The 21,766-nt window shown below is 36.8% G+C and overlaps 1 protein-coding gene across 1 annotated transcript in view; it reads right to left on the bottom strand.

The window, feature by feature from the left end:
* Positions 1–4,626: 4,626 nt before the first annotated feature.
* Positions 4,627–21,766, bottom strand: part of LOC141939713 (mitochondrial intermediate peptidase-like) — a 49,807-nt gene continuing 32,667 nt past the window's right edge. The window contains exons 11-16 of the mRNA XM_074859977.1: positions 21,613–21,766; positions 20,568–20,645; positions 19,350–19,554; positions 15,708–15,817; positions 9,122–9,196; positions 4,627–4,957 (exon numbers count right to left, since the gene is read on the bottom strand). Coding sequence (XP_074716078.1) covers positions 4,916–4,957; positions 9,122–9,196; positions 15,708–15,817; positions 19,350–19,554; positions 20,568–20,645; positions 21,613–21,766 — 664 coding nt within the window. The 3' untranslated portion in view covers positions 4,627–4,915. The remainder of the gene's footprint in view (positions 4,958–9,121; positions 9,197–15,707; positions 15,818–19,349; positions 19,555–20,567; positions 20,646–21,612) is intronic.

Below are 21,766 nucleotides of genomic sequence, written 5' to 3'. Positions count from 1 at the left end.
TTTCACAAAGAAAATTCAGGTATGATGATTTGGGCAGCTCCTGTTTATTGTAAAACCACTTCATTATTGGGAGTTCTTTCCTGTAACTGCAGGAGGCTGCAAGTTCCACTATCACTGCAGAGCCTGTTCACCCCATGTCTCATTTTTTGTTATGATATTAAACCAAAACCCACAGCAGGAGATAGGAATTATTATGCTTGGCGCAGGAGTAACAATGGCATATCATTAAGTTTTGATGACTGTCTCAAAGGGAAGTAGTTTTCAAGTCTGAACTTGGGGGACAGGCAGGGGACTAAGCAACAGACCATGGGGAGAAACTTTGATCATGTCTCGGGTTGATCAAAGGGTCACCTGATACTTTTTAAAAAGTCTCTCTGGGCATCCTGGAGACAAAGGTAGAAGAGACCAGGAGAGATACTCTAAAAGCAGACAGTGTTATCAATTGCAAGACAGGCCATAATAAATGGAAACTGGCTTCACAAGAGATGAGAAATAAGCTACAATTTGAAGAAAAGTTTGAAGCAAAAGCAGAGTACTGAATACCCCACAGTGCACAGATTTTGTAACCAAGTACATTCAGGAAGAAATGGCAAGAAAATATGTGGTCATTATTACTTGGTTTATCTTGCTTTCTTAGAAGAGTCAAAAGGAAGACTGATTGCTTTGTAAAGGCACCACAAGGACTCAAAGATCCAGCCTGCACAAAATTTCTATTAATTTTCCAGACTCAGTGACACAAAGCTGCTCTGGCAACAAAACCGACAGACACTACAAAAACAGGCAGATACATTTCTTTGCCCCCTACCTGGAAGTTGTCAGCTTCTGGATTCGGTAATAGTGCAAAGAAATCCCAGTGGAATTTCATCCTCCAGGAGCCAGCAGCAAACCCTGTGTACTTTTGAACAGATAAGCAACGGCCAGCCAGAAATCAAGATTTGCATTCTTCAGCAAAACAAAGTCTCATGGAGTGCTGTTTCTCTGTGCTTCTGTCTGTCTACAGTCTGCTCCATTCTTCCTTTCTGCCTTGCATGTGGCACTAGCTTCTGCGACCATCTGTATCAACGTAGTCAATGTAAATACTACTGCATGCAGTGCCAACTGTCCCAACGCCTGTACAACCTATCTGAATGGCAAACACAGACTTCAACGGGATTTTCTTCCCACTATCTCTCCTACTGTTGGCACATAAGACACGGTATTTACTGAGGATGATGCATTGGTTTACCTTAAAATAGGCATCTCCACATAGGTACAGCAGCATTTACTTGTTAGGTGTCGTTTATGTGCCTCATTTTGAACATACTGTCACGAAAAAATGCATACAAATTATCCTATTATCTAAGCTGTGCCTCAAAAAGACAGAAATTCATCTGCTGAAGATATACTCTGTGGCTCTACTTTAGAAAATGAGTCTGCACAATGAGACTGAAGCCCAAGTACATTCAGAGGATATTTACTAAATTTACTTGCCTATCAAAAGCAGTAAGAGAGAACTAAGGTCTATCAGGAGGACGTAATAATGGATGCTTATGAAGCCCTGACAGACAATGCTACTACAGAAAATCTCATTAATGGAGTTAAGATCTTCACTAAGGAAGAATTACTTTTACCCGGCACCACTAACTTAAGATATACAAGCCTGACTTAGCAATTCATAATTGAATCTAATCCTATAGAGAGCAGATAAAATTCACATAATCAAAATACTTTGTTTTCTCTGCAAGCTATATATGTACCTAGTCAAATGACAGATGAAAATAAAAGTTGGTCTCTCTTACTATATTTCAATGTCTAGCTCTGAAATTAAATGAAAGGAAGGAATATACTCTCTTCACTTAAAAAAACCACTTTTACTTTCAAGACATTTTTAAATCCGGGCTACAAATTAAATTGAAAGCACATCTTAAGTTTGGAAGAAAGAGCACTGAAGGACAGCAAGCCAAACTGCAGACACTAATTACAGAGTGTTAATGTTCTTCTAATGTAATTGTTCAGTAAGTTTTACTGAAATTTAAATTGTATTACAGTTCTTGACTAGAAACACTAATTCTACATTCAATATATGGAAAGAATATAGACTTTCTGACAATTCAAAAGTTCACAGTATATTTTGCTGGGATAAAGTTGTAGGCCAAAACCTGCTGTCTCTTCATATTGAGGCTATGTTCATTACAAGATGTTACACTCTTCTGAAGGTAACAGCTAAACAAAAAAATATTTCAAATGGAACAAAAAACACAGCCTAACTTTCAAAGCAGGAAACTGTTCCATTCACTGGCTAACTAACACCTGTGGAGGAACAGTGTAAAATAACACTTATGAAAATGCTAAGAAATCAGACATTGTGCTCTGAAGACATCTTGCTTTCACTTCTCTGGCTTTGCCAGGCCAGCAGAGGCCACAGAGTTTCAATGAGGAAAGGGCTGAAGCACAGATCTCCTAATACCCTTCTCAGAGAACGAAAGTCACATTTTTGCTAAGGAGAAAAGTACATTTCCTGAGAAGCAGAAAGCAGAGAAAAGGTCTGGGTATTCTAACCAAGTGTCAAACAGCGATTCAGGTGATGCTCTGGCTGGGAATTCCACTCCAGACAGTCCAGGGAATCCCACGGCTATCACCTATGCAAACTGCACCTTTGGATGACACATGAAGCACAGAACAAATGCACCAGTAGTCATGACAAAGATCAAAATTATGTAGCTCAGTAGAACTCAAGGCTTTAACACTTTCAGATACCACATAAAAGGATAAGTGACATGCCAAAGGTCACAGCACTACAGTTAGAAAAACTCACTTCCAAGTCTACTTCACACAGACTTGCTCTCACATGCTGACACTGACAGTATACAAACACCAACATGCAGCAGAGTGTTTTGTTGTCTTTTACAAACAGTCCTTTCCAAAGCTAGAATAAACCCTCTTTCCCATGTATTGGTTCCAGTGCCTTCCTTAATAAGGAAATAAAAGAAAAAGTAATCAAGTTTAGCATGACAAGACTACACCTGTACAAGAACAGTACATAATTAAGTTTTTCTTTTTAGCTGAAAATTTCCAACACCGTACTCTCTAGATAAAGTGGCTGAAAGAGAGAAAATTCTTTCAATGTAACAATACAACAATAAGCATGTGAGCATGCAGGGCAAGGGGCAGGAAGAGGTAGAGGTATTAATATGCTATCAAAGAAAAGGTGTAGCTTATACAGTCAGTATGTTTCTACTCACTGTATTAGGTACATATGGCAATCCATAAACTTTTTCCTGTGTTTCCTTTAAAATTTCTGTGGTTGACTTTCTTAGAGGATGTTTCCCATGGTAGATTTGGTCCAAGACAGCATAAAATACCTGAAGAGATAAAATACATCTTTGTCTTTGACAAACAGCATTGGCATTTGACAACCAAAAAAGACAAAATAGAAAAGAAACGGGAGAGAGAGAATAGGGAGAAGGAAGAGTTTAAACATATATGGTTTGATAAGTCTTCTATTTTTAGTATAATATACAAGGAGAGAAACAGGTTTTTGGAGTACGACAACCACCACCATCATGACCTATCATAAATCTGTATTTAGGTCACTGAGAACACTGGCAGTACTAAATCACCTGCATTTTTAAATAAAATTAAGACCTGTCCCTAAAGCCCTCCAGTGATTCCCCTTTTCAAAAGGAGTATTTTAAAACAAGATTTAATAAAAAGACTTAAAAGTTATTTGAGTGGACACAGCAAAATAAGCTATTCCAAGACATGTGCATGCAGCCGTTAAGAACACATGACACCTGCACGGGCAAGTTACAGCCCAGGCCGTGAACATAAGCAGCTGCATATGGAGCTGCTGATGCCTCTGAGTTTCTGCTAGAGCACTCAAACAGTGTAGTACACTAAGGCAGATGTTTCCTTTATTTTAGCTCTCACAATCAGAGCAATAAATTGTTGCAGTGTAAGCTTAGCCTGAGATCACACTGTACCCGGAGGGTACTTTGCCAGAGGTAAGAGCTGGTTCATAGGTGATTTTTGAGCAGAAGCCTGTGAACTACAGCGGAACACAGGTGCATGACTAAATTACTGAGGTGTTTGGAGATCAGGAAAGCACCAATAAAAAGGCTCTTCAAGCAAAGATAGCAAAGCAGAGTATCTGGCACTTTAACAGCAAACAAGAAACAGGCATGGATAGAAGACAGTACCAAGGCTCGATGTGTGACATGACTGAAAAGCAACCTGCAGCATTTCTTTTTTTTAATATGCTTTCCTATTCTGTGGAAGTGCAGGAAAGACAGAAGAGGACATCCACTGCTGTGCAACACAAGACATTTTTGAGCACTTTGGCAGATCCAGATATTTAAGCCAAAGAGTTCAGGTCAGGCCATCCTGTGGTAAGCACATTTCATAGGAAAACTGATGGTAGGGAGCCTCAAAAAACTTCTGTGCAAGGGATGAAGCAAATCATTTCGCTAGAGATTCAGGCCCAGTCACACTCCCAGGGACCTGCAATACCATTCCTAATGAGATAAACACACTGTTTTAGAAGTTGTAACTATGAAATGCAGAAATTTTATGGAGAAAAGGCTGTTTGGAGGCATTCTCCACCCATGGAGAATGGATGTTTTATGCGATATGAATAACACAACCCCCTTAACTTGTGAAAAGATTCTTTATTATGAAATGTGGGTACAAAACCATTCTGAACTCATCAATAATTTATCAGAATTCAGCATTTATCTTATTTGGGCTGCATACAACACATACTTTCACCAAAACTGTAACCGTTTCGAAAGGATCATATTCCTTCTGTTTGAATAAGCTGTCTTCTAACATACAGAATCTTGATAAATCCTTTGACAGTGTTTGTTCACAAATGATAACAGTGAAAATTGATTTTTTTCAAGAAAACTTGAGGATTACAAGGAGAGGGGTGAAGAAGTCATGACTTGCAGGAGCTACTCCTGAATTTCCTGCTTGATTCCTACATGGGTAATGAAAAAAGAGGTCAGTATGACTTAAACTTGCACAGTCAGCCATTAATGACACTGCAAGTTTCGTGTTCCAGATAGCAACATCGAACGAGAGATGCAAGCACTCTACATCACCCATCTACAAACCAAGAGTAGGCAGCAAATATCTGTTCAGAGGATAACTCCATGAAGACACTGCACTAAATGGCAAGCAATTAAGTATTTTTCAAAAGCACTCTGCAGGATTGTTTTAAATTTTGCATCATTATATTGATAACATGAAAAACTAAAAATCTAATAAAAACCTATACTGCAGTGTAAAAACTACAAATATTTTTACTCTTGTCTTAGAATAGAGAGGCTTCACAATGCCTTTGCTTGTACTTTTCATCCTCAGAGCTGGTCTCTAGAATCCCAGTTCATTTTTTAATAGAGTTTAACAAAAGCTACAGCATTTAAGGTAGCAAGGGTGACTGCGAATATTCCAACAGTAAGTACCATGAATAGATCTGAAAATTACCTGATGTAAAAGTCCTAGAAAACTCACTTTCCCCTAGCCCTTTGTGACTCTACAGGAGTAATTTCAAACCAATTTCCCTCACCTCTTCAAAAAACCCAAACCAAACATGAAGAAATTCCACATCTGACAATAGACTTTAGCACCCTGCCTAAGCCCAGCCTTGATTCTTTTTTCCATCTCCTAGCTTTGTTAGGACCTGTTTGCAGTTGCTCTTCAGTGTTCCTCACAAGATGGAGCAGATTGCGCTGCAGTGGACCTTCTCTAGAGTAAAATTTGGTGTCAAGTAGTTTGTGGTCAGGGAGCTGAAGCAAAAGCTCAACTCACAGCTAGGCAGTGGGGAAACGTCAGCTGAAGGTCAGTGAAACGCACTGCCTGAAGAACAACGTGGTGATAGGGAAGTGAGTCACTCAAGCCAGCTATAAGCTTTCCCCCGATCCTGGCACATGTAAAGTGTGGGAAGAAAGCTATGAGCCAGGCCACCTGGACAGCATAGTTAACAGAAAAATCCACCCCTGAAAATAAACTTGGATGAACTTTATAGCCATAAACATACCCATCTACAAACCACAGTTCTGTGTGTTTATACAGGCCTTTGAAATGGGAAAAGGAGACACATCCCAGGACCAGAGAATTTTAGGTGATATTGCTGAGGAGCATGCTAACACTTAATAATAAGCAGTAGATAGAAGACAATTTCTAATTTCAGTAAAACACATTTCCCCAAAGACCTGAAAATACAGAAATGCCATCAAAGAGTTATCTATCTTCATACTGTCTTTCTATTTTGCACTGACATTGGCATTTATTAGTTTTGCTTGATTCCAGCTCTTTCTAGCTACTTGTCTGCTTAATAGGATTAATAGGTAAAGTTATGCATTTTCCAGTGAAGTTACTACTGACTGAAAGACTCTGGGACTCAATCTGCATGGCAAAAGCCTTACGAGAAGATGCATGGATTTTCCTATCTTTCCCCTTGAGTAACTGATTACATGAGCTGGAAGAAAATGCAGAGGTATTATAGTTATGAAGAAAAATCAGCACCATTTCTGATTTTCACATGCCAATAGACTTATTTTCTGAACAGCCCACAAAATAACCTTTAGGCATTTTCCCCAATGCTGGAAAATTTGTAAGCATTCTTCTTTCTTTCAAAGGTCAAATAAGGCTTACATATGATTTAGTTGTCAATATAGAATATATTCTTTGCAAAGTCTAAAGGAAATGTATAAGTCACCATTCACAGTAGTACATATATACTTTGAAATCTGTAGATTGAAATATATGTTTTTCTTCAATGAATTATCATACTTTTAAATCTGCATGAGTAACAATACACACTTCTACAAGGAACTGTATGAACTTTATATTTGCCATGCAGTCAACTTCTCTGGGACATTTTTGTGAATTAATAAATAGAATGGCTCTGCCAGTCTGTCTCTTTGAAATGAGTGCATACTTCTGCGGGTATTACATTTAGAATCTCCGAAAACATGGTGCTGAAAATAGGAAATGAGTAATATTATTCACTGTGGCATTGCCGTCATTTGGCATGGGTTGAGACTGGTTGAACATTACTTACACAAGAGTAATTTGAGGGCAAGCAGCCTGCTCAATCACTGCATCATTGCCAGCACCAGTCAATCATTAGGCACCCACAGGAATCTGAGCCCACCAAAAGTGGGTGCTCTTTCCCCAGTTCTAAAGCTAGGAGGTATGGAGTCACTCTGGGACAGACCCTACAGAGACCCCAGGAGCAGCTGAGGGCCAACAGCGGCACGAGGATTGCACAGCCCACCCCATGGGACCAATGCAATGACCCCTCCTTGACTGACTTCTGGAGCACATCATCTCCCCTGCCACAGAACAGGGAGGCCATGTCACTTGTTAATATATCTGTGACTTGAAGTGTTCTTGCTATCCAAGCCCATTTAGTCCCCATACTGTCAATTTGGTATCAAACCTTGACAAGATTATAGCAAATACATGTTAGAAGTTGAAACGAAATCTGTCAAATCTACATGTAGCTGTTATGGACACACCAGAAAGAATGGGCACATGTGAAAGCACCTGATCATCACTTTGATGGTTACCAGTCTGTACACGGCAAATCATTTTGTGTTGGTGGACTTCATGAATAGATGTCCATAACTAAGTACTCTCAGTTTAAATTTTATTTCAATTCAGAATTGTTTTTTTCCAAAAAAAACTCCTATAGGAATTAATTATATTTTTGCCCACATTCTTTCTGCATTCTCGGCTATCTTTAGATGAGAATCTTTCAGAGCCAGGGGTGTGCATTTCAGAATCAGACCTGCAGAAAGGGTGCAGTTATTTTCATGTCACAGAGGTATGCCACACAGGTGGCACTCTCCTTGTTCACACCTGCACAGCCAACACTGGCCACTGACAGCCAGTGCTGCACTGAAAGCATAATTCAAAAAGCTGTTAAGTTTAACCAATGAAAAATATATGTATTCACTGAAAACAGCGTTAAGTCTGGTTTTAATTAGTGTAACTGACATATACATTTGCAGGTCCACACACCAGTATTCTGATTAGTTTTAAATCACTATAAAAAACTGCACAGAGTAAACTGCAAATATTTAACTAAGATTTTCTTTGAAATCAACTTCAGTTAACTAGTGCAACTCATGTTTGTAGACAGAATTGTAATCATTTGGGCACTTTTCAAAGTGAAGAATTACAAAGATTTGATCTTTAAATTTGTTTCTTTCCACATCTCAAAAATAATGACTACCCTTTATTAAGGTACTAGCAGAGTTCTCATCTAAACACCAGGTTAACTGTAAAGTTATATGCTTCTGAATTAAGGCAAAGCAAAGAAAACAAAATCACAAATACCACACAGTAGAAACTTGTAGCATACCAAATGCAGCCAAACTCTCACTGTAAAAGAACTTGGTTGGATGCTAATGCTACTGTTCACACCTGAGAACTGCTGTGCAGGACTGAAAAAACTAAATACCCATTTTAGATAGAACCCTACTTTCCTTTACTTCCTTTGAAGAAAAGTATCACTGACAGTTTGTTTATGAAAATGACTGATCAATCACATCTACCCATCGAAAATAAAGGTTTATGAACTTAATTACTGCTCCTAACACTGTGAGAAACAAGTCTTACAGCCTTATAGTTCAGCCACTAACTTTGATGGCAGTAACAAGATGCCACTTTCATACTGGAGCTGCAGAAGACAAGGAGCTCAAATCACATTCTAGTAAATAAACAACCTGGTTTGATTTTACTAAGGTGGCCTGTGCCTCTCAATCCTCCTACACTTTAATGATGCAAAGGTACACAATACTTTCTCTATAGCAAGTTCTCCTTAAATGATTCTGTAATTTAAGAACTCAATCTTAAACCACATTTGGGAATTCTGATAATTCAACCATTTCCAAAAGCTCTGGTTTTCACAGTATTTTCCAACAGATTTAGACATCTAGGTTTAAGCAGACAGCAGAGAATACATTCACAAAAATCAAACATGAAAATTAATATTAAAATGAATTGATTTTCATTAATTTGCATATAGTTGGTGTCTACATTAAAATAAAATTTTGGTAAAATTAGAAGAATTAAAATATGTTCTGAAAGTTCTGGATAGAAAGTAGAGACTACAATGCAAAGAACATACCTGGAGTTGCATATCAGCTGCAGCACACACCTTTTTGGACTCACATAATCTTGACACCATGTTTTTTGGTAGTGGCTTGAATAAGAAAAAAAAAAAAGAACATATTTAGAATTGTTGTATATTTGTAAATAGTACGCTTACTACTAGAAAAGGCTGAAGACAAAAAAAAAAAGACTCCTGGTGGTAATAAAAACATAATTAAAGTGCTTTGCATTGAGAAAGGAAATCTCATTTGCTAAACAAATGTTCAATTAAGATATGGTCAATAATTTGCTAAACAATGGTCAATTAAGATATCAGCAGTAATTTACATAGCAATCAAGAAACTACTGTGTCTCAGTGTTTGTTCTTCTATAAATTAATCCCATGTTCCCTTATATGACTGTTAAAAATATTATGACTATCTTTAGAGATAAAGAACAGATGGGGCAGTTAAAGTCCTCCCAGGTCATCCTGACTAGTATTCAAAAGAAGGTATTACAACAGATTCTCCTGTTGGTCTTCGAGCATAGCTCACTTTGATTGACACGGAGGCCCACATAACTCCCATTGAGCTGGTGGAGTTTTTGTAACTTCAACTGGGACAGCGTCAGGCCTTCTACCGCATAAAAATGTTCAGTCACACTGAACAGTAAATATCTACCCTTTGAAATTTTCAACAAAGTTGAATTTATTCCTCATCTATGGCAATAAAAATATCCATGCCACCACACGCTGAAAGTCAGAGTCATTTTTCAAGCCAGTAGGCAAACTCTTTTTACCTTCTATTCAGATGTCTACAAGTACACCCAAAGACTTCTTAATGCCAGATTTTTAAGAATATCTGTATGTGAACGCTCAACCTTATACTTCTGCTGTTTCCTGAAGCTTTGCAATAGATGTTTTTCCTAGTAAGCATTTTTTTTTGCTAGCAGTTTTATTAACCAAACATTAAGTATGGTTAAAGTAACTGGATTTTTGATAAAATATTAAGAAAGTTACTACAAGTTGTACAGTGTAATACAGACGTTTGGTATTACACTGAACTCTAAAAGCATACCTATGCTTTTACAGTGTGTTGAAGTGTTTAAGAAACAATATGTGAAAGTCCACAGATCCTGATGGCAGAGGCACATGTTTAGATTCTGTGCAAATGATATGACTTCAAGACAAACAGTATTAATGGTCACAGAATAAAAAAAAACAACTCCAGAGAAGCTACGCATAAGTGATGAAAATGTTATCAATTAACTCTGTGGAATCTGGAAGTTAAAGCAGATAAGAAAAACTCTCAAGTTCCACAGCTGTTTTATGCTGTAGCTTGCCAAGGCTTGTAACCCCTTCTCCAAGACAAATGTTAGCTGGGTCAAGAATGGGATAGAACACCACCAACTATTTTGCCTGTCATAAATATGCACAGCTGTTGAAATTTCAACACAGAAAAATGAACCAATGAACATGAAGTCTGTCTTACAGTATATCCTTGTTAGGCCAGTATTTACCCTTTCTAAACACAAAAATTCTGTTTCAAATTACATGATGATTTTGGACTACTAGAGTAAAGGTAATGGGCAGTTATCCATAGTAATAAAGATGTTAGTAGCTGACTAATCTGACATTCCATACTGGATTTAGTATTGTTCAAAATACTACTTAATTATGTAAAAAAGTTATTAAGGCAAGAAACAAAGTAGAATAAAATTACAAATGGTAAAAAGTATGTTGGACAATTTTTCCTCCTGGCTCTATGAACATCTCTCATCTCATCCTCTTACACTGAGTGAGTCATGCACTTCAACAACTTTTCAGCCTCAAACTAAATCACATGTGGATTTGCAATAACACAGTTTTAGCTGTCATGCAAGAAACCCTTGTGTAAGGAAACCTGTAGAATTTTAACAGATTTTGTTATTAAGCACCCAACCTATCAGCAAGTTTTGGCAGCTTTCTGGAGGCATTCATTTCCTACTGAAGTAGTACAGTATGGAATTAAACAAAACTGCTTTCTTCTAGGGGCACCTGCATTTTGGATACAGTAAAATATGAGAAAAGTGGATGGGAATTCTTAAATTGTAATTTGCCAGTGTTAAAAAAAGATGAACATCCAAAAGCTTGGCAACAGCAAACATGTATATTTTACACATTTATAATTTAATATGGTTAAAGCCAAGAACTCTCCTACCAGTAAGGTCAAACCAGCTCTTTCAACATAATGGAATTTCAATTTTATATTTTGGCTATATTAAATGATGGTAAGAGGAAGTTAAGCGCACAGGCTTTCAGCTGGTACACAAAATGAATAGAACAAGAGGCACTAAGACTTTTCTAACTGGCATTTTGGTAAACCACAGTTCCACGGATCCTCCATTGAATCAGGAAATCCAAGTTTGCAGTTCACTGGGGCAGAGAGCTGCAAGGTTTGGCAATGCGGACAGACTCTGTGCACTCCCTGGGACAGTTACATCCAGCCCTGCTCAAGAAACAACTGAAGCAAGTCTAATTCTCAGTTCAGAGCTAAGCATTTCTTACAGACTTTGCACAGGAGATAGCTTAGAACCACCTTCTAGAGACCAACTAAAGTGTAGGTAATACTAAAGGCCTCCAAGAAAATCTTTTTATCTTTTTTTGCAACCATCTGAGTATCAAACAAACAATGTAGATATACTCTGCCCTGAAGATCAAGCTCTACTGTTTGAGCAGATTAAAATCAACAAGAAATTATAAATCATTCTTACAACAATATTTATTGACAAAAAGGCACAGGAGAAAGACATAAATGCTCTTTTGTTTAAATCTATCAGTGCTACTGATCTGGCTCGAAGATTGTGTTGTGATCATAATTCACAAACCAAGCAGAATTTGGCACAAGAAATAATAAAAAGGAGATAGCTTATTTTTCCCGAAGCACCTTTGGTATTTTAAAACTTAAGATTTCAGGGAACTCCAGAGGGTTTTTCAAAGATCACCACTCCTCTTCAAAGTTTGTTTCTGTGAATGTCAGGCATACAGATATTCTGAGGTCTTGGATGTTCTGAGGAAGATGTACTGTTTCAGGCAATAGAAACTATTTCTCCTTGCTCCATTACAATCCCATATCCCCTTAATAAGCAGCTGAGTGAAGAAAAAAATGCATCAGCATGATTATCTTACTTATCCTGAAAGATGAGCCCTCTGATAAAACCAGAATCAAATTGTTATCTTCCTTCTGAAAGAAAGACTTCACAGAGCTTTGGCTAAAACTATGTTAATTGAATTACCATTCCATTTTTTAAACACTACATGCTTTACTTTGGGTTCCACTTTTCCATCATTCTATATTAAGCAGCTTTAAGATCTTGGCATGAATTTTTCAGCATGTTTGCCATGGTGGCTAAAAGAACAGAATTCCCTGTGTCCCAGAGCACACTTAGCTCCTTACTGCTGTGTAGTAACCGCCACACATTATGACTGTTTACTATCTGTGGGCTTATTCTTGTAATCATGCTAATACAATACTGCCTTTGTAATTCCATCTCTGTGAAAAATGAAGTCAGCTCAAATTTGAACAGCTGAAATACTGGCCTTTGTTCAAGAGAGCCTCCAAAGACACACAATCTTAAAATGATTTAGCCTGACAGACCCACCACATATATCTGTGAACTTAACAAATGAAATTAAACAAACGCACACAGTGATACAGAATGGTACACATGCACCAGATTGTCTGCATAAGCACTGTTATGACTTAATTTTGGTACGGCTTGACTTCATGAGCTTACCTGAGTAATTCAACTTAGTAACTAATTAACACAGTCCTATTTCTTCCCCCCTCAAACAACCAAACACACACACACAGATTAACTGTGTTGAGTTATCTTAAGATGAAAGGAAAACTAGGCTTGCTACTCTCTTGGAGGAAATATTTTTGTCCTGGCCAGCTTTTTGAACTAAATTCACAAGACTTACTCCTTCTGCCAGAAGAGCTTGCAAGCTTTTTCACTCCTCAGTACTCAAAAGCACAACTATCCAAAATGTACAGAAAGCAGAGACAAGCTTTCTATAAACTTCAAGGTATTTTGGACCAGATCCTCATGATCCACATCTGTATGCATAATGCATTCTCATCTTTGAAAACCTGCCCACCAAATCTTTTTTCTGGAATGCTACAAAAAAACAGTTTTCAACAGTTCATATGTTTTAATAATCAAAACAACACCTCTTTCCCCTCCTCTTCCCATAAGCACTGATCCTAAATGAGGATCCGCAGGTCCAGTCCTTCTACAACCGGCAAAAGCAATCATAAACTGAGACTATGCTACCAAGTTTTTCTTACGTAACTATGTTCAGTAGGAGTGTTAATAATGACACCACCTAAAATTTGCATGCAAAAATGATCACATAGATGCAGCAATGCAGAAAGAAGGATGCTTTTTCAAATTATCTGCACAGCCTCCTCAACAAGCTGGTTCAGTAAAAAACCCTCCTTCTGCCAACATACAGCAGAGCTATGTTGGTGTGGTTGCTGCAGGAAGGATCCTTCTCACCCAGAGAAGCTCAGTCTCTTTATTCTTAAGAAGAAACTTAATGGAAGTTCTCATATAGAACAACTTTTGAATGAAATGGTTTTACAGAGTTGACATTTTGACTGTTTCACCCACCTTCCTTGTTTCCCCTTGAAAGTGGATAAAAATGGACTCATTTTTCTTTCAAATAACTAAAAAACTGGAGAAGAAAATTTGATTCGAATTTCTGTTTGCACACCAAAAAAATTAGTCAGGGAACAAGCACAGCAAACAAGCCCCAAAAGGATTTTTGTGAAGTTGTAAATGTAAGAGAGCTTGGATTTTCTATTCAAAGTACTTTGTAACATATACACAACAGATGAAAGTAATTGCTGTAACAATCACTAAATTTCGAGAATAGAAAAGATTACTTCAATCTATTTGTATTTAAACGACAGATACAGAAATCTGATATCAGATTCTTAAAACTAGCTTAGATGAACCAACATAAGCAAAAGCAGATTTATGTATCTTGGATGATGGCTTAAAAATACATTCTAAATTTTAAAAAAAGCAATTAAAAGGAAGCCGACTAAAGCCCTCAAAAGCCACACAGCAGTTTCAGGCTCCTTTCCTCATCTTCCAGTATAATCCATTCTTGCCCCCTTCAAGACTGAGTTTCTACATTAAACCTCTCAATTGCTCTCTGAAAGGGCAAGATTTCACCACCAATAAACAGAAGTTGTTTGTGGAAACGTGAAATGGGACAGAGCGTCTGATTCCTAGCTTTTGCACTGCAACTAAACATGGTTTAGATTTGTTAAGCCATTTTGAAAACACAAAGCCATAAATAACGTGCCACAAATCTCTTTCAGATGTTTTAGTCAAACTCATTCTCTGAACTCATATGCAATCAGATTAACTCCACAATGTTTAAACACTACATGAACTTTATAGAGAACACTAGAAAGCAGTTATTTTGGTATGTGGACTCAAACATATAAATGGTAAACATTTCTGAACTGAGTACTTTTAGCTCCCAGGTTTCAAGGAGACTTTGTTAATGCAATCAATTCTGCAGAAACGATTGCTCTGTTAAAAAAACCCAAAAATTAAAAAGGTAGATTTACAGAGAAAATTTATCAAATTTATCAAATAGTATCTATTAAAACAGAAGTTAAGCAATGTATTTTTCTAACTGTTCAATGGAGGCAAACACAATTCCACTTCCATAATACTGAAATATACCGCACACTTAGTATTGGATAAAAAGCTTCAACAAACTGCAATAATACACAACTTAAGAGGCTTCCTTGTTTTTGCATTGATGGGTAGTCTATTCTTCAACCATCACATTTGAGTATACTGAAACTTGCCTCAATCAAAAGCACTAGAAAAAGATCTTTGGTTATTGTTTACTGGTTTGTATTTTTGAAATGCCTGTACAAATACAAATCACTTTGTTGCCATGCGTTAAAACGGTCACTGAAAGTCACCTTGTTCCAAAGGGCACTGTTTCCTAAATTTCCCACAGAAAGTAGATCCTTGCAGTAGACTGCCATAAAATATGTAAAAAAAGGTATCAGTTTTAATGCAGAGATTCATGACTGCCAGAATCTAACTAATCCTAATCTAATCATAAATAAAGCAGTACACTTTTCATCACAAAATATTTCAATGACTACCCTACACTGTGCTAAACACTGCAGATCATTTCTATTTATCTCCATGATTTGGTACCCAAGCTTTAAGACAGACCTTAAACAGTTCAATGATGAATCACTATTTTTGTCATAACTTACCTGTAATTAAATTAAAACATTCCACATTACCTGATTCACACAGAAGTTGTTCACCTACTACACTAAGTTTTTGCAGTGTAGAAACTACACAACCTTTGTAGGAATGTAATTGGAACCATGGATATAAGGATCTGGTATTCTTTTACAGATTACAATTAGCTTTTCTGCAATGAGAATATGAACATTTTTTATGAATAATTGAAACTATAATATTAAAATAGTGTCTATCCATTGTTTATTTCAACTTTAAACATTATTAACAAACAACACACAAAAATACGATTCTTTTCTATTTTCAGTAGTTTACATATTAATTTTCCCTACCTGTCCCGTTTTATAATGCCTTGCAAACTGGTTAACCACTCGATAGTCATTTGCAAAGTACTCCATCAGAATTGAGGGAACTTCAGCAAAATCAGTAGGACATCTGGTTCCTAGAGGTAAAATAATTGTACATGTTAGCATTTGCTATTTTCATTAACACAAATAGTTAACTCTTCCCAAAAGATTTTGCAACTCTCAGTTTGGACTTTTGGTGAACTTTAGTGTTCTTTCGCTTATTAAGTCAATATTTTATTTCCATAGCACTATTGTACATATTGCCAGAAAAGCTTCATTATAATACTACACATTTTACTATAAATCACGAAGTAAAACAAAATATTTGAACAGCTGGGTGAGGCACCTTATAAAGCTCTGGATCACACCCTTTTTAAACTAAACCAGACTGCAGCCAAACTGGCCCTACATGAAACACCAAATCTATTTAAGTGTCCTAAACCTAAATCAAACTACAATGTAAATAAAACTCTGCCTTAATCCTATTCACAGTTACAATTTTTAGCTTCCATCTGTTTGCTGAGCTTACTTATGCTTTATATTAACCTTGCTTTATAATACCAAGTTGTTCATTCAAGGAACACTCTTTTCAGATTGAAGACATGTCCTAAGTGCAATGAGGTAATATCTTAGCAGTTAGTATTTTCAAAAAGCACTTTCCCAAAAACCTTATTTATACTCTAATCTTTATCAGCACCCTACACAATGGAAGTTATTAAGAAGTATAACACACCACCAAATCAAAGCTGCATTTCTAATTTCTATATTAAAGTTAGGGATGTACAAAGTTGTTGCTTTAATAATGAACCCACTGGGTCATCACCTCCATCCCTGTCTGCTAGAGACACTGTCAACATTCAAAACTAGTCTTAAGTACAGTTTTTGCTTCTATTATTTCTTGAAGACTACTTTTTAAAACCACTCCTTTGATCTTCACAAATCTTTCTCTAATTTTCAATCTGAATTCATAATCTGTTTATACTCAATGTTTTCAGACCAACACTGCTCTTTAATTTAAATAGCATTTCCCACACTGTTTTTTACCTCCTAAATTGAAAAACTATATTCTCTCAGCCATCATTATCCGAAGACAAGATAAAGTCTAAAAGACTATCCACTGTCTCTGCGTCTGCTTCAGTTTGAATTCACCTTCAGACCAGAGACATAAAACCACACCCAAGCATTGCATGAGGTTTTACCACTATCTTTCTTAATCATTCTAATACTTACTGCTGTTAGATACACCTCTGATGTAATTTCAAACCACATTCACCCCTTTCACAGACACATTAGCTATTTGTAGTTCTGCATTAACACACAAAACTGTTCTTCTGTTCCTCCACCACTGTTAAAATATCCATTTGATAGCACTCTTTAAGTGCATGACCTGCACTGTGTAGTTCTGAATTGAATTTTACTTCTAACACTGCACTATCCAGTCATTCAGTTCTTACACAATATCTCATTCTTTCTTTTGTACCATCACACTTCATTAGTAGAGTCTTTTTTTGTTGTTTGAAAATCATTTGTAAAAAGCCTAAAACAAGGCACATCCCAAGACAAATGCCTGCAGAACTACACTGATATCCCCCTAGCCATATGCTTTCTCAATTCTCCTTAATAAAGTGACAGAATTATTTTAACACCAAGAGACTTCTGAGAAATTACATTATCTGAAAGTCAGAAAGGTAAAAGGTTGGGCAGTTATATGGGACAAATTAGTCCTCCTGTAAAACAAATGTAGGTATTCTTTACTGCATGATGAACTAAAATGAGAGTGCAAGCTAGGTTTTAAAAAAATCTTACGCACACACGTGTTAAACAATCAATAAATGCATACAGTAACATGTCAGATTAACTTAAAAAGAAGCACATCTTAAGTCAAAAACATACAGTATTACCCAAGTTTTGGGCCCATTAGCAGCAGAATGGGTTCCTGAATATTTGGGAAGGTTAATCAGAAAAGGGAGGCAGGAGAGAGTGGGAAAGATGTCAAATAACTCAGTGCATGTCAACTAGAATATCAATTTTTTTTTTTCTCACAATAGCCTGTAGTCATCTTGTTTCCATACTTTGCCACCCCAGTGTCTCATGAGAGCAGATGGCCCCTGACAGACATCCCTGGGACAAGCCATTTGATTTTCACACATTCCAAATCCTAAAAAAAACCACCAAACCCAGGTTCTCTGCAGAAACAACATGACTGGTCTCCAATGCTGCTTGTGCAATGCTAGATCTGGAGTGAAATCCCCTGGGACGCAGGATTGCCTGGAGCTAAGGCAACACTGAAACCATACACAGGGGGTCATGGGAAGTCTGATCCTCAAAATTAGCTATTTCCTGCCCCTTCAAGACTTTTACATGCAGATGCATGTGATTCACCACAAGAGGAGAAGCCCATCAAAGCAGTTACTTTGGGCATATAAATACTCCTGAAGGTCAAGATGAGCAAAGCCATATGAGTGGAAGGGGTGGGGGAGAGCAGTTAACCATCCCAAGGAACATACAGAACTTATACTGAAACAGAATACATAGTACTAGTTCATTTGTTTTAACAATGTCCCCTAGTGACATACTTACAAACAGCTCAATCTATTTTAAGTGGAAGACTTAAGAAAGATTATTTTGTCACTGGGTGCAAAGTATCTGTTGATAACGCATAACTCTACCATGGACACCCCTTTGTATTATTACCATAACAAAAAAATAGTAAAACGTAAAAAAAAAAATCCTTCAGACAAGGGAGCTACAATTTCATCTATTTAATAGTGGTTTGTTTTTTTTTTTAATAAGCATCTACTGCAAATGGATTGCCAGCACACTATTACAGAAGGTATGAAAAGAACCATGCCAAGCAGCTTTAGACAGAACATGTCTTTGACCCATTTGTCACAACTGCAGAAGGCCACAGCAGCCTGTGAGCTGTCAGCCAGTACACTCATTGCCACTGCTTGAGAAGAGGGACTAAATGAAAAAAGGCAACATCCCTTTTACTGTGCACCCACTCGGTGATTGCATATTCATTCATGTTCATTTACATATGATAAAAAGGCCTACCAGTTAACCATGCTTGCAAATATAATAAGTTTTTAATTTATCAATTTTGCTTTAATCAGAATCAACTAGAAAAGGCCTGGCTTTACAGATTTGCCATATTGCCAGTGTATACTCCTTGTGAGAAGTAATCTACTAAATGTCCTTAATTCAATTTCCCAAACTATTTCCAACCCAGGATTCACTGTGCTTTTACGCTAGGCACAAGTTTAGCTCAATTTATTTCAATCCTACAACTATTCCGTTATTATAAACTCCACATAAGGCAAACTTGCAAGAATGGATACCACTGCTAGAACAAAGATCAGCAGTACAGAAAGAGATACAAATGCCTAATTCTTATTAGGAGAAGAAGAATATTCAAGTGTTTTTGGTTGGGTTTTAGAAAATATCTGGGGATCTGATATTGTACTTTCAAGTCATCAAAGATGTAGAAGTATCAATGTGACTCAACCATTTCTGGTTCATCCTCTTTTTCTTGTTTTGTTTTCTTTCTTTTTTATGTCTACTCCCTTCTTCTAGAAATTAAACATTTAACTAAAACCAAAAAAATCCCTATTCCAACTTTCTTACCAGTGACATGTTGGTACCGAGTTCTTCCCAGCATAGAATGCATAGCATGTCCCATTTCATGGAAGAGATTCTCCATCATGCCAGGACTTAGTAGCGTTGGTGCACCCCTTGTTGAATGGGGCAGGCTGAGCATAAGAACAACTACAGGCAGCTGGTACTCTCCATTTTCCCTTAGCCTGCCTCCACGAACTGTAAAGTGACAATCCTTTTCAAGATAAAAGCAAACATATGGACACCAATGTCATTATATCAATGATACTAAAACAATGATGAAATTATTGAACTTAAACTATTAAACCTAAACATATACTCAGTTACACAAGTTGAATTCAATTAACAGCCTCGTTCAACAGCAGCAGACTGTTTCTCCATCTTTATTATTTGCTTCATATTCATACGGAAACTACCTTTATTTCATAAAGAAAAGATTGTGTTGCTTTTAGAAAATAAATTTTTTGTTTGTTTTATAATTATCAAAACCTCTCAATTTTTCTATACAAATAGCAGTAGCTCAAAGAAATTTACTGATGTGCCAAATACATAATTTATAGATTAAGTTCTCTGCTCATTCTTCAGCAATAACTTCTTTATAAAATGTACTGCACAGCACACCTACTATATTGTGAAATATTAACAAAACAAAGTAATATATTAAACTAACGTAGATTTAAATTTTGTCCACTTACCACCTCACTAAAGGTGGTAGTTTGCAGATGCTTCTACAGAGTGAAGTGTCTGTTGTATAGCATCATATTGTGAATATACTGGTACAAGGGCAGCATGAATGAGTGAGCCACAGCAGTTAGAACTATCTACTGTTTTACGTAATTTTGAATAAATATTAGTTGTCATTATGAGCTTTCACCTTTAGAGAATATTAAAATTTCAGATTGTTTTCACTTGTAAATAGTAGGCCAGAAAATAGATGTTTAATAATCTACCATTTCTCTAAACAGAGTTCTACAACATTTCATAATGCCTGTCATTCTGTAGAACAAAGAGTCTGAGTTCAGCCTATCAGGTGACGGTTTTTAAAAGAAAGCTTACTCGCAAAAATATTTACCTAAAACAATATTTGACATTACTGACTTTCCCTGTTTAAATTTAATTTATTTTAAACTGAGGTAACTTTTACTAAACCTACACTGAATGCAAATGTGCCTAGCACTAGTCATTACTCAAATAAAACCCATGCTGGAATCAGACCATAAATGTTACCTGATGTGGTTTATCAGGTCGCTGAAAGAAGTCACAATAGATGTATCCTAGCAAACCTTCAGTTTCATGAACAACAGCCTGAAGAAAAAAGGAGTATCATTTTTACCGTGAAAGCACTGATAAGATGTGTAAATTGAAGACATAGTATTCTAATCCAAAGATTTATAATGAATAAATGACAAATAAACCGGGAATAATTAATGTAAAATCTGTTGGTAATTTTAGTTGGGAAAAAAAAAATATATACAAGATTCACAACTTGTCCCTCAAACTACAGCCATTTCTACATTTCACTCAAAACTAGTTAGTCACAGATTAGTATTAAAAGTAACACACTCTGTAGCCCCTAAATGACTTCTGAGAAGTCAACAGTAACAGAAACTGATTTATCATGGAAATAAACATAGAGTAAGGAGTAATTATAAATTGATCCACAGAATATAAAGAACAGCAGGTCTTGCTGCAGGCTCGAGGTGGAAGAGCAGTGAAGATGTGGCAGTGAATACATAGAGGGAAGACAACAGAGGAACGTGAGAACCTGATGAGTAAACTATTGCCCAAGTTACTATTTCCACCTTCCTCTAAAAAGATGGCAGAAAAATAAAGACATAAAAACCAAATCTCAAAGTGAAGATGACATACAGAATAAAAAAATGAGGCAAAGACACATGACTGATAGAATATCCACCTACAGTATTCTAGCCATCTACATTCATCTACTAATTGAAACTAAAGAAAACTAGCAGGGCTTATGCAGAAGGACAGCTTGAAAGGTACGACAATAATCTCCAAACAGGGAAACTTCTTCTGATTCAGGCACCCTTCACACAGAGACATATTATAAAGGCCATAAAATACCAAGCATACAAAAGGCACTTAGTATAAAGCCCTTGAGGTGTGACTTCAACTAAGACTAGACAACTAGTCTGCTTTTGATAGGTACCCAAGTAATTTAAAAACAAAATCTGATTTGTGGCTCAGCAGAACACACCATCTTGTCTAACTTCCCTTTGTCATTTCAGATGCTGGGAAAAAGAATACTTACCAACTTCCGAACATCTTCAGACCAAACCTCTCCTCTTTGTGTCTGTTCAGCATAAAGGGAGATTCCTAGGAGCTGACTGAACAAAGAGTTCAAACCTTCCATGCATGCCCCAAGAGAGAAAAATGGACAGTACAAGCCAGGATCAATGTTGTAC

This window comes from Strix uralensis, chromosome 2 (assembly GCF_047716275.1).
Source record: "Strix uralensis isolate ZFMK-TIS-50842 chromosome 2, bStrUra1, whole genome shotgun sequence".
Lineage (NCBI taxonomy): Eukaryota > Metazoa > Chordata > Aves > Strigiformes > Strigidae > Strix > Strix uralensis.
Note: the sequence above shows the minus strand (reverse complement) of the source record. Positions and strands in the feature narration are given on the sequence as shown.